At 37.8% G+C, this 11,340-nt stretch overlaps 5 protein-coding genes across 5 annotated transcripts; 1 reads left to right on the forward strand and 4 right to left on the reverse strand.

Annotated features, from left to right (window-relative positions):
• Positions 1-4: 4 nt before the first annotated feature.
• On the reverse strand, positions 5-3,475 carry SOCG_02047 (calcineurin responsive transcription factor Prz1). The gene has a single exon (XM_013160541.1). It carries the CDS (start codon positions 2,509-2,511, stop codon positions 463-465), a length of 2,049 nt encoding a protein of 682 aa, XP_013015995.1. The 5' UTR covers positions 2,512-3,475; the 3' UTR covers positions 5-462.
• Positions 3,399-5,019, reverse strand: SOCG_02048 (carbohydrate kinase). The gene is made up of 3 exons (XM_013160542.1): positions 4,855-5,019; positions 4,732-4,809; positions 3,399-4,590 (listed from the first exon to the last, which is right to left on the reverse strand). Exons 1-3 carry the CDS (start codon positions 4,892-4,894, stop codon positions 3,623-3,625), a joined length of 1,086 nt encoding a protein of 361 aa, XP_013015996.1. The 5' UTR covers positions 4,895-5,019; the 3' UTR covers positions 3,399-3,622.
• Positions 5,020-5,145: 126 nt separating this feature from the next.
• Positions 5,146-6,395, reverse strand: SOCG_02049 (S-methyl-5-thioadenosine phosphorylase). Its single transcript, XM_013160543.1, has 3 exons — positions 6,171-6,395; positions 5,544-6,104; positions 5,146-5,482 (listed from the first exon to the last, which is right to left on the reverse strand). Exons 1-3 carry the CDS (start codon positions 6,258-6,260, stop codon positions 5,222-5,224), a joined length of 912 nt encoding a protein of 303 aa, XP_013015997.1. The 5' UTR covers positions 6,261-6,395; the 3' UTR covers positions 5,146-5,221.
• A 309-nt stretch (positions 6,396-6,704) lies between these two features.
• Positions 6,705-8,438, forward strand: SOCG_02050 (export adaptor Nmd3). The gene has a single exon (XM_013160544.1). The coding sequence runs from the start codon at positions 6,830-6,832 to the stop codon at positions 8,318-8,320; it is 1,491 nt and encodes a 496-aa protein (XP_013015998.1). The 5' UTR covers positions 6,705-6,829; the 3' UTR covers positions 8,321-8,438.
• A 4-nt stretch (positions 8,439-8,442) lies between these two features.
• On the reverse strand, positions 8,443-10,375 carry SOCG_02051 (CCR4-Not complex subunit Mot2). The gene is made up of 3 exons (XM_013160545.1): positions 10,102-10,375; positions 9,860-10,039; positions 8,443-9,761 (listed from the first exon to the last, which is right to left on the reverse strand). The coding sequence occupies exons 1-3, from the start codon at positions 10,152-10,154 to the stop codon at positions 8,582-8,584; spliced, it is 1,413 nt and encodes a 470-aa protein (XP_013015999.1). The 5' UTR covers positions 10,155-10,375; the 3' UTR covers positions 8,443-8,581.
• Positions 10,376-11,340: the final 965 nt, after the last annotated feature.

Here is an 11,340-nt window from a genome sequence, read left to right on the forward strand (position 1 = left end):
ATTGATTAACTATTTTCTTTTCAAGGATTACTAAAATAATTTGTATTTAGTAGACAGCTTGAAATTAGAGGAAATCCAATTTCGTTTACAAGCTTTACTATTTAATCGAAGTAAAATGCACCATCATATTAAATTTAGTTCGAGCGACGTATAATCTTTGGCAGCATAAGAGTCAAATGCTGAAACAACATGACTACTTTCAAATAGAAAACTAGCTGCACAAACAAACATAAGAGGGGATAAAAAATAAAAAAAGAAGAAAACAAATGAAAAGAGAAGAGAAGAGAAGGAAAATAGAAAAATAGGAGAAACAAGAACATGAACAAAAACAAAAAGGTGTAGAACAAACGTCTTTCAAATAAAGTTACAGTAAAAGAACACATGCATAAAGCATATTCAGAAAAATTCTATGTTGAAATAAAGAGAACGTAGCAAGCAAATCATTTTCTTCCAAATATTGTTTTACTCTTTATCTAGAGCTTGATCCATTTTTTGAGTGCTATTTCTTCGAGCAGGAGGAACATTGATACCTCTGTCTGCAGCAATCCTTAAACACTTTTGACCAATTTCACTTTTATAGTGTCGATTTAAGGCATCCATTCTAGCAAATCGCTGGTGACAAGTAGGACAACCGAAAGCCTTTATACCACTATGTAGTTGTTCATGCCGCCGCTTATCGTGCTGTCTGGCAAATGATTTACCGCAAATGGAACACTGGAAAGGACGATAATTTGTATGTGTGTTCATATGACTTTTCAGGTTGTAAGCACGGGTAAACCTTTTTCCGCAATTAGGAAAAGAACAAACAAAATTGCTTTCAGATTTTGTAAAATTCTTTTTTCCTATCGAATCCTTGACTACTGAGTTTTCAGAACCAGTGATGTTTAATGAACGGCTCCGAGGGCGTGTTGTATTGATAGATAAATGTTCCATTTGATTAGTGGAATTACCATCATTAATATCATAATTTTTGGCTTGATAACCTTCGTAAGCAATGGAATCCTTTGCATCTTTTTTTGGTAACTGTGAATCCATATTGTAAACATCTAGCCGTGGACCTGCACTGTTGGAACGACATCGTCTTACGTCCCCTGAAAGCATACCGGGCGGCGAAGTGGGACTAGTACCAGCACTGAGGACGGAAGGGTAATTCTGAGCACCGTTCAATTTTTCACGATGTGCCAAAAAAGAATTATGATCTAAACCGAAATCCTCAACGGATTTTGCCGGAGATGACGGGACGACATTTATTCTGGGTGCTAAAAACGAAGGCTCTTCTTCAAACTCTCTTTTTACTGAGGTTTTTTCTTCGGAAAAAGAACGACTTTCTTGAGGAAATCCTAAATTAGATATAGAAATATTATGAGGATCATCAATATTTTCAGAATGCTCGAAATCAGTAGGTTGAACTATAGCAGGAATGACAGGAAACGATGCTAAATCGTTGGCTGTTGAATTTCGATCAAGCCCGGCTTGATATTTTTTTGTCGATTCTTCTTCAGCAGGAGAGTAATTTGAAGGCTCTACAGATGTGTTTTCATGAACAAATGACGGTGTTGAAAGATTTGATAATACATCAGAGGGCTGAGAGATGGTTTGACCAACAGCTTCCCTGTGAGGTTCTGCTGGAGCAAATCCTACACCGGCTGTGTTGCTCAAAAAGGCAGATGATGCACCGGATTGCATATCTTCCGCAGAAGGAATATTTAAATTCTCAGTAACGTATTCATTTTCATAAATATCAAAATTAGAAAAGTCTTGTTGTTCTGGTAATTCAAGATCGTCCTCAATAGCAGAGGCCTGAGAAATAACGTCAACGTAATTCAGGTTATCCTCTTTATCAAAGAGTGCATTTGGGGAACGTAAATAAGGTGAGCTGGGAACTGAAAATGAAGATACTGGAGTGTAAAAGGGAGAAGTTGAGCGAGGTGAAGATATTGGAGAACCAGAGTAATCGCTCCGATTGCTCTGGACGGAAAGAAACTGAGACGAATCAATCTCCCCAATTGGCAAACTAGTATTGAATTCATAGATGTTACCGCGAGATGATCTGGAAGGGAGAGGAGCTAAAAGCTCAGGAGATCGTGAAGAGTCCGCATTACCGGCGGGCCCAATAGTATTTGTCGTCCGAAATTGAGAAAACGGGGAAGAATGTACTTCAGAGTTAGACATATAAGGATCTGAGCTGGAACCTTCCAAAAAAGCATCAGTATTTGATTTCGTAAAGCTAAAAAAAGGAACACTTAGATCTGCTGATGGTATTCCTTGGGAGGTAGCATAGTTGCTTGAATGTGCTTTCGGCGACATAGGTACTTTGGAGGTTAGATGATGCACCGAATCGCGTTGTGAAGGAAAAGCGGAAGGAGGTAATTCGGACTCAAAGGTGTCTTGAAATAGAGGTAGTAGTTCTGGTTGAAAAAGTCCATCAGGATTGGAAACATCCTGGCTTTCAAAGTACTCTTCCGGTGAGTCTGACCTTTTGAAGGAATCGTTCATTGGGTAATTGTTCATAATTAATAATATATCTTTGAAGTCAGAAGCATATATAAAATCCAAAGGATAAGAAAGACAGCCTTATTATAGTAATCACTGTAGAGAAGTATGTATATACAAAATGCCAAACCAAGTTTTCAAAGATATTTCTTTTAGTAATAAATATAAAAAAATGATAGCTGAAAATCCTAAAACATTGGGATATTCTGCGAAAGTATATTCGGTAATGAAAAGGTTATTAAGAAATTACAGGGTTGTAGAATCAAACATAGACGCACAAAAGAACTAGGATGAAGATATTTACTACTTAATTGAGATGCTTTGAATTCCAAAATCGTTTTCTGTTGAGAAAGCAGACCTAAATTTGTATGGGGATAATTAAGAGTGGTTCATAAAAATTGTCTGCAACTCCAATGCAAAAAACAATCTGAAAACCTAATTTTAAATAAAAAATAATACAAAAAGTCCCTAAAAAAGGGGGGTTCTGCGTATTTAACCCAGTTCGTTGATGTTGGTTAATTGTGGAAGTTCACATTAAGGACATTGTTAATATTTTTGCAATAGTTTTTAACTGGACCTTCTGCTTATCGCAGCTAGAGTAGGTACTAATCTAATTATATTCATCATGTATTCATATATGGAATATTGAGCATAAGCGAAAATAATTTCCTGGACATTGTTTTGATTACATGGATGTCCTCTAATATGTTCTAGTAAGGCAAGAGAATAGATCATTGTCGAAACCAACCATGAAGGGAAATTAAAAAAGAAATCCAGTTCGCATTGAATTGAATGAGATCATATAAAATACTGAAATGTTTTGTAAACAAAATGAGCATTGTATTGAAGAATAGCAATTTAAATATTTCTGTTTGGTGAAGTGAATGAGTATCGTCATATATTAGGTAGTCGTAAAATTTTTAGCGTTATAGAATTGTATTCGTTGTCGAAGAAGAAGAAAAAAAAAAAAAAAAAAAAAAAAAACACGTTTTCCTCACAAGTAGCCAAAATTAAACTTACAAGCATTGTTTCTACTTTGATCAGTGTATATTTGCTGAACAAAATATGATGTCGACTGTTTCTTAGTTGTACGTAAAAATTTGATTTTTTTTTGGCAAGGCTGAAGAAACTAAAATCCATGCTTGGTGATTTGACGGACAGCCTCAACTTCATGGTTCTGTAAATATTCATAGAAATGCTTCAATCTTTGGAAGGCCGATTCACCATTCCAGAGATCAATACCATTTTCGGTATGGGTAAGTTTAGGAAGCCCGTGCTGTTGAATAGTAAAGGATGCCGCAACAGTAGCTTTGACGCTAGATAAAACGATATTTTGTGTTCTATAATACTCCAAGATAAGAGCACCACAGAATGTGTTACCAGCTCCTGTGGTATCTATCACGGATCCTGGAGCCATCGGTACACAAGGGATATGAACGGCTTCTCGTTGAGCTACTACACCATCCTGCTCTTGGGAAGTCTGACTTGTAGACGGAGCGATAAAGCACCCAGCTGATCCACAACGTAAAACCACCCAACCTTGTCCGTTGCGGCCAATCTCCATTTCCTGAAATGCATATACACACTCAATAGCCTTTTCTTTTGCTACTTTCACATCAATTCCAAGCAAATTTGCTGCGTCCACTTCGTTAGGAGAAAAGATATCACAGTACTTCATTGCCTTTTGGCATACTGGCCAATTTTCAGGAAAGCAAGATTCAGGCGTAGGCTCCCATATAACCTTAGGTCGATCTGTTAATGATCCGTACTTAGCAATTTCTTCGCTCATGCCAATAAAGCTTTTAGGGTTCGTAATAACGTGGATGGTTTTGGAATCAAACGATCCAGTTTCTAACAAATCCTCTGCCCGAATGGGCTTTTTAGGTGAGAGATATTCAAATAGTCGTAAACCACTGTTATGTACACGGTTATAGCCGTAAGTGGTTTTACGCTCTGGGGTTTCACGGTACACGATTCCTGCTTCCAAATTGTCTAGTTCATCTTTTACGCTTTCAGGAAAGTCATAACCCTTGTCCACAATAATTCTCAATCGCTTGCTCTCAGCAGTAGAGCTCCAAATTCGGGCGCCAATTAATGCTTTCATAGTTAGTTCTACCGCTGATGAAATGAAATATGGTGTAAAATAAAACTCCAGATCTAAGACTTCAAACAGGTCTCCACTTTATCCATACAAATCTCTGTCATTGAAGCTTTAGTTACACGTTACTAACTGCTTACCAAAACTGCCTCCGCCTCCTGTAACATCGCGAATTTTCTTTCCCCCATCAAATTCGATTTCATCTATAATAAACATTCCTACCTTGTCAGAAATACATCTATAAAATTTGGCAACCGACATACCTGTAGTAACAAAATCAACTTCATTTTTTGGCGTTGACATTCTTTGTACTTTTGGTTACAGAAAATTTATGAATATTTGGTGTAAGGAAACAAAAAAAAAAAGGAGATGTTCGATTGTTATGTTGGGCTGAAGATGGATGGATATACGAAAGCACAGCAGTTACATATGTAATGATATAGGAATGACAAGCTCAAATTATGACATACAGCACGAGGTTGATGATTAACAAATTGAAAGTTCACGAAAATATCTGGTAGTATACGAATATGTACATTGTTATTTAATTATGGTATATAAAAGAATTGATAGATTGAAAGGTTTCACTATTAGTTTGGTATAGGAGGAGCAAATGAAAGAAACTACCACTTAGTGCAATGCCTGCAATGATGGGAAAAGGAATTGCAGTTTACGAAGGACATTCAAATCGCGATGCTTCGAGTTTGTTTGAATACCAGTTTGAACGGTCTGGCGAAGATTTTTACCAATATGGCCAGCTAAGAGAGGGCCTTCGAGTTTGTCGATTGCTTCTAAAAGCAAAAGCTTAGCGTTATTTCGATTATTGGCAAGATGTTTCATAACTGTCTCGACATTGACTGGTTCTTCATTGACACGCCAGCAGTCATAATCCTAGTCTGCATTAGTCTTTATTCAAAATTTGCTAGTATTCAAAGAGAAATAAGTCACTTACAGTAGCCATGCAAACCATTTGGTAGGAAATTTCGGCTTCACGAGCGAGCTTGGCTTCAGGAATGACAGACATGTTAATGACACTACCACCCCAGCTTCTGTACAGGTTGCTTTCGGCACGAGTGCTGAATGCGGGACCCTCCATGCAAACAACGGTCAAATCATCAGCACCGGTTTTATGGTGAAGCTTAGCACCATTTTGAAGCGATGAACCACACTGGCTGAGCACTTCATATAGATCCTGATCAAATGGATCACCAAAACTAACATGTGCAACGCAACCAGATTCAAAAAACGTGTTTGGACGAGCGCAGAGTGTTCTATCAATAATTTGACTAGGAAGAACAAAGTCTTCGGGAGGGATTTCTTCGCGGAGAGAACCTACAGCACTGAAAGAGATAATGGCATGAACTCCAAGACTCTTCAAAGCTGCAATGTTTGCACGAGCAGGAACATCCGTTGGGGTATATGTGTGTCCAACACCATGTCTAGCTAAAAATGCAATTAAAAATCCAGAAGCGGTTCGAGCGATTGAAATGGGGGAGGCGGCAAATCCCCAAGGCTATCTTGTTAGACTTGAATTCGAATTCTATAATTTCATTTTACAAATAGATCCATTTGTACTTACTGTAACAGGATTCACTGTGTTGATCACTTCAAATCCTGGAAGATCGTAAAATCCGCTTCCTCCGATAATCCCAAGAAGAATAGGTGGCATCTTGTGTTCTAACTTTCTATATAATATGCTTGAAAAAGAAAGCAGTAAATTTAGAAATTCTAAAGCAGCAAAGACTCTGTCTTTTGCAAGTGGTAGAAAGAGTGGAGGTGTGTAGTAAAGAGGTGCACGTTTACCAGGCTAGAGAGTTCTTCTACGGTTGGATTTTCGATTTGGTTTCCCAAATAAATACGAATTGTAGTAATAAAGAATATTAATTATTATCTACTTTTAAGAAGAGGTGCATTCTGAAAACGTATGCTCATTTAGTCAGAGTGCTTTTTTCATTGTCACGGAGAAACGAAAATAAAATGATTAAAACATTCATATTTAAATGGTATTCAACTGAATACAATTTCTTTCCATTACTAACCATGTTTCTAATGGTGACTCATTTCAAGTATATTTTCGCTTAATAAAATTTTATTTTGCCTTTAAAGAAGCGACGACACAATATACTTGTATAGTGCTCTCAGTTTCTTTTTTTGTCTTTAGCCAACCTCAATCTTACGAAACTTGCCTTTGGAAGTTGAGAATATTGGGGTTTTATATAAATTAAAATAGAAATAAAAATGGATATTGACGGTGGAAATTTTGGTTATGCAATGGAGCCTGCACAGCCCACGGCTTCTTCAATTTTATGTTGTGAATGTGGCGTCCCTACCCAGCCTAATGCGGCGGCTATGTGTATGGACTGTATTAAATTACAAGTCGATATTACGACCGGAATTACTCGTGAGGGTACTATCAATCACTGCCGTGAATGTGAACGTTACATGCAACCTCCGAACCATTGGATTTTGGCACCCAACGAATCCCGTGAGTTGATGGCCATTTGCTTGAAGAAACTTCGTGGTTTAAACCAGGTCCGTTTGATTGATGCTAACTTCATTTGGACCGAACCTCACTCAAGAAGAATAAAGCTCAAGCTTACAGTCCAAAAAGAAGCTTTTACTAATACCATTCTACAACAAGCTTTTCAGGTTGAATTCGTTGTAAACAATACACAATGTCCTGATTGTGCTCGTACATACACTCCTCACATTTGGAAAGCAGTCGTTCAATGTCGTCAAAAGGTGCTTCATAAGCGTACATTTTTGTATCTTGAACAGGTTATTCTTAAGCACCGTGCACACTTGGTAACTGTTAATATCAAAGAAACCAAGGATGGTATTGATTTTTACTTTGCTCAAAGAGCTCACGCAGTAAAGATGATTGAGTTCTTGAGTAGTGTTGTGCCAATTCGCTTTAAGACTAGTGAAGAACTTATTAGTGAAGACTTTAAGTCTAACACCGCCAATTACAAATTTACATACTCCACTGAGATTGTACCCATTTGCAAGGATGACCTCGTTTGCTTACCCAAGCCTGTTGCTAAGGCGCATGGAAATATTGCTCAACTCGTCTTGTGTATCAAAGTTGGTCCTTCTCTTCGTTTTATGGATCCTTTTACTCTTCATACCGCAGATATGTTGCCCGCTTCTTACTGGCGCACACCCTTCCCTTCGTTGGCCGATCTTACTGAACTTACTGAATTTATTGTAGCCGACGTTGACTTCCTTGGTGCCACCAATGGAAAATATGCTCTTGCTGATGTTGAGCTAATTAAGTCATCTGATGGATCCACTCATATCGCTCGTACTCATCTTGGTTCCTTGCTTAATGCAGGTGATACGGTTATGGGTTATCATTTGTCTGTCACAAACTTCAATAATGAAATTTTTGACTCACTGAAGGAAGAAACCATTCCTGAGATAGTCTTAGTTAAGAAGACCTTCCCTCGCAAAAGCAAAAACCGTAATTGGAAGCTTAAGTCTATTGGCATGCAACAAGCTGAAGAAGTTAAAAAACAAGATGTTGACCGTCAAGAACGTGATTACGAAATCTTCCTGCGCAACTTGGAAGAAGATCCTGAACTTCGTCAAGGCGTTAACCTTTATAAGAGTAACAACGCTCAAAAGGCTCCAGCTAATGATGCTGAAATGGATGAGGAAGACGAAGTCGACGTTCCTCCCATATCTGTTGATGAACTATTGGATGATGTCGAGTCGATGCGTATTTAAGATTTTTTATTTTAGGGTTAAAATCAATTTTGGCTAAAGGTGTAAGGTGATCTGTCCTTTTGGTAATAATAGGTTTAGGTTAAAAATATTAATATTATAAACATGTATCGCTTTCAGAGTCATTGAAGTATTTATAATGCTATGTTATTGTATGCGTATGAACATATTATGAGGATAGATTGTGAAGATAAGGATATATTATATCTACAAAAAAGTAACAAATTCGCGTCAGTAATCAACGAAAAGCAAACATGGTAAGGTTTAGAATCCAGGCGGAGGCATTACTTGAGCCAGCTCATTTTCTCTCGGAGCAGTATTTTCATTCACTGCTTGAAGTTCTTGTCCCAACTGTTTGTTAATGACAGAACGCGCATTAAACACAAACAACGGTGGGAAAGATTTAATCTTCTCAAGGTCATCGTCACTAAAGCCAAGACCATTCGTATTGAAGGAAGTCTGGCTGAAAGGGGTGGCTAAATCGCGGATGGCAAGATCTAACCATTTTGCATAATTTTCCTTTTGTGAGGGCAACTTTGCGGAACGCAATTGTTGTACAGTAGGTAATTGAGAAGATAGAGATGGTGACTTTAAGGGATCTAAAGGCTGTTGGTTTACGGCAGCACGAAGGCGTTCTTGCAAAACGGTAGGAGATAACTTCGCCCAAGAAGCCGTGGGTGGCAGGGCAGAAGACTCTTCATGGTGGAGGATGGTGGTTGTATGTCCAGGAGTTACGTTTGCTGCTGCTGCCGATGAATAAGGTGCAGTAACATTGGATGAAGGATGCGGGACCGAAGGTTGTCCTGAATGTTGATGTTCATCAGAGGCATTAGGGCCGCCGTCGATCAGCGGTTTATTTATAGGCAACAAAGGAGTTTTAAAGTGTAAGGAAGGAGAAGGAGAATGATTAGCGGTTGCAATTCCGTTCACTTTTCCAGGCAAACTACGAGTGTGTTGCAAAGAAGCAAGGTCCTCTTTTGTGTAGCTGTCCACTTCATCACCAGGTTCATGTAAGTACATACAAGATGGGTTCGGGCATTGCTGATTCCTCAAATACGATGTGCAGTATTTAGTGGTTCCGTATGAGGCACGCAAATGCCTTCCATCACTTATACTACCGTCAATGGCAGCAATAGCTCGCGCAGCATCCTCCTTTCTTTGATAAGTAATGTAGACTCCGACGTGGCCATTTGCAGAATTCGCGGCTGCTTTTTTATTTATAGCAATTTTTATTATTTTTCCGTACTGACCAAAATAATCAAGACCCTTTAATATATGGATGTTGTCTTCATTTGCAATCTTAGGAGACAGGCCGTTTACATAGGCCAAATTCTTTTGGACAACACGAATATTTGCCAAATGCTTTCTATTCGAAGCTTCCACTTCTTTTCTTTCCTTCTCACGTTTCTTTCTTTCATTCTTGCGATGTAAATCCATTTTCCACCTAAGCAGCCGTTAGTACAAGCCATCATATCCGTATGCTATAGTACAGGAAAAAGCCAATATGCTATTTTCTTTCTGTATCTTTGCATAGTTACTTACTCTTCTGCTGTAACGGGGCGCCATTGTACGTTTTCTTCAGTGTATAAACGTCTGCAAGCAGGACAGCGGCCATTCAAGTCTTCCTTTATATGATGCCAGCAAAATCTACAAACCCGATAACCACATTGGCAAGGTTTGAAGTTCTTGTCGGATATGTCAATCTCTTCCATACACAAGGGACTACATTTTCAAGTTAGAAAAAGATTATACAGAAGGCCTGCAAAAGAGCACAATTAGCATACCACAACATGTCATCTTCTTCTTCAGAAGAATACGAATCCTGTGACTTTAACATTTTGCTGAATCTTCCGTTTTGCTGTCTATAGGTGAAGAGGCAAACAACAAAGGAGAAACAAATGAAAATAAGCAAGAGTTTCTACGAAGAATATTTGGAAGGAAGAAATAATTGTTAACTCAACGCAACTCCTCTCAGAAGCTAGTCTTTTCTTGTGTTTGCTGTTCCAAGTAAATGGTGGTGAGTAGCACTGGGTTAGATGAAGGCAAGCTTAACAAATAATTATGAACGACTGGAAGAATCGAATATGTAACAGTATTTACTTGCAATAAAAGTAAGAGATTTGTACTCTGCTCAAAATTGGGGTAGTAACATAATGGAGAGTGTTTGAGGCTGTATACTTCTGGCGCTTCTAAATGGCAAACAGAAGGAATCTTGGCGGAAATCAAGGAAACTTCTGAAGATAAAGATGATTATTCTTATACCTTATACTATCTTACATTATTCTCTTCGTCTCAATGCCATCATGACTTCTTCTGAGATAGTTTGAGACAAGATATACGTCAAGACGCAAAAGTTACTTAATTTACCTTCCAAGAGACTCTTAATAGGAGAATTCTGTTAGAATACTATATTCTTTAATACAGCTTTCTACTAATTCGGTTATGTGACAGTTGACAGCAGTTTGCAGATTTTACGATTTACTATACTAACTTTGTTGCGGTAGAATTATGCTTAATTGTCAAGACTTTCTCAAATAAAAGATACACATTTCATATTCATGTTGATCCATTGATACTGGAGTGACAGTGATGCCAAGGAATATGATGAATACATTGAAAGGCATACGAAGACAAACCACCCTTAAAAGGAAAAAAAAACAGCTATGGATCAAATTTCTTTTATATTTAGAAGCGGAGCGAGAGCTGATGAATTGAGGCCACTATGAAGATATGACCATTGTATCAGGTACAACTTTTCACTAATATCTCGATTTCAAATTTAACAGCTACTCTTCTCATATACGTAGTAACATATGTATGCATTTTATCTACAATCTTAAGGCTTTTCCAGTTGGGCTGCTAGCGGGCAACTACTTTTTTAAGGTACTCTTTGGTTTGGATGAAATGTGTTTAATTTTACAAGATTTTCATCTCAAATAATAGAATCACTTATTTCTTGAAGTCTTAATTTCTATCATTTATTCAATTTTTTTTTTTAAATTATTATACGATTTATAACAAAT

Source organism: Schizosaccharomyces octosporus (genome assembly GCF_000150505.1).
Source record: "Schizosaccharomyces octosporus yFS286 unplaced genomic scaffold supercont6.1, whole genome shotgun sequence".
Lineage (NCBI taxonomy): Eukaryota > Fungi > Ascomycota > Schizosaccharomycetes > Schizosaccharomycetales > Schizosaccharomycetaceae > Schizosaccharomyces > Schizosaccharomyces octosporus.

Coding starts and splice junctions, on each gene's coding strand:
- SOCG_02048 (XM_013160542.1), bottom strand. CDS start 4,894: ATGTCAACGCCAAAAAATGAAGTTGATTTTGTTACTACAG. Junction 4,810..4,854: donor AGTTGATTTTGTTACTACAG/GTATGTCGGTTG, acceptor CTGACAAGGTAG/GAATGTTTATTATAGATGAA. Junction 4,591..4,731: donor AGGAGGCGGAGGCAGTTTTG/GTAAGCAGTTAG, acceptor TAACTATGAAAG/CATTAATTGGCGCCCGAATT.
- SOCG_02050 (XM_013160544.1), top strand. CDS start 6,830: ATGGATATTGACGGTGGAAATTTTGGTTATGCAATGGAGCCTGCACAG.
- SOCG_02051 (XM_013160545.1), bottom strand. CDS start 10,154: ATGTTAAAGTCACAGGATTCGTATTCTTCTGAAGAAGAAGATGACATG. Junction 10,040..10,101: donor GAAGAAGATGACATGTTGTG/GTATGCTAATTG, acceptor TTGAAAATGTAG/TCCCTTGTGTATGGAAGAGA. Junction 9,762..9,859: donor CGCCCCGTTACAGCAGAAGA/GTAAGTAACTAT, acceptor ACGGCTGCTTAG/GTGGAAAATGGATTTACATC.
- SOCG_02047 (XM_013160541.1), bottom strand. CDS start 2,511: ATGAACAATTACCCAATGAACGATTCCTTCAAAAGGTCAGACTCACCG.
- SOCG_02049 (XM_013160543.1), bottom strand. CDS start 6,260: ATGCCACCTATTCTTCTTGGGATTATCGGAGGAAGCGGATTTTACGAT. Junction 6,105..6,170: donor ACACAGTGAATCCTGTTACA/GTAAGTACAAAT, acceptor CTAACAAGATAG/CCTTGGGGATTTGCCGCCTC. Junction 5,483..5,543: donor AAATGGTTTGCATGGCTACT/GTAAGTGACTTA, acceptor AATGCAGACTAG/GATTATGACTGCTGGCGTGT.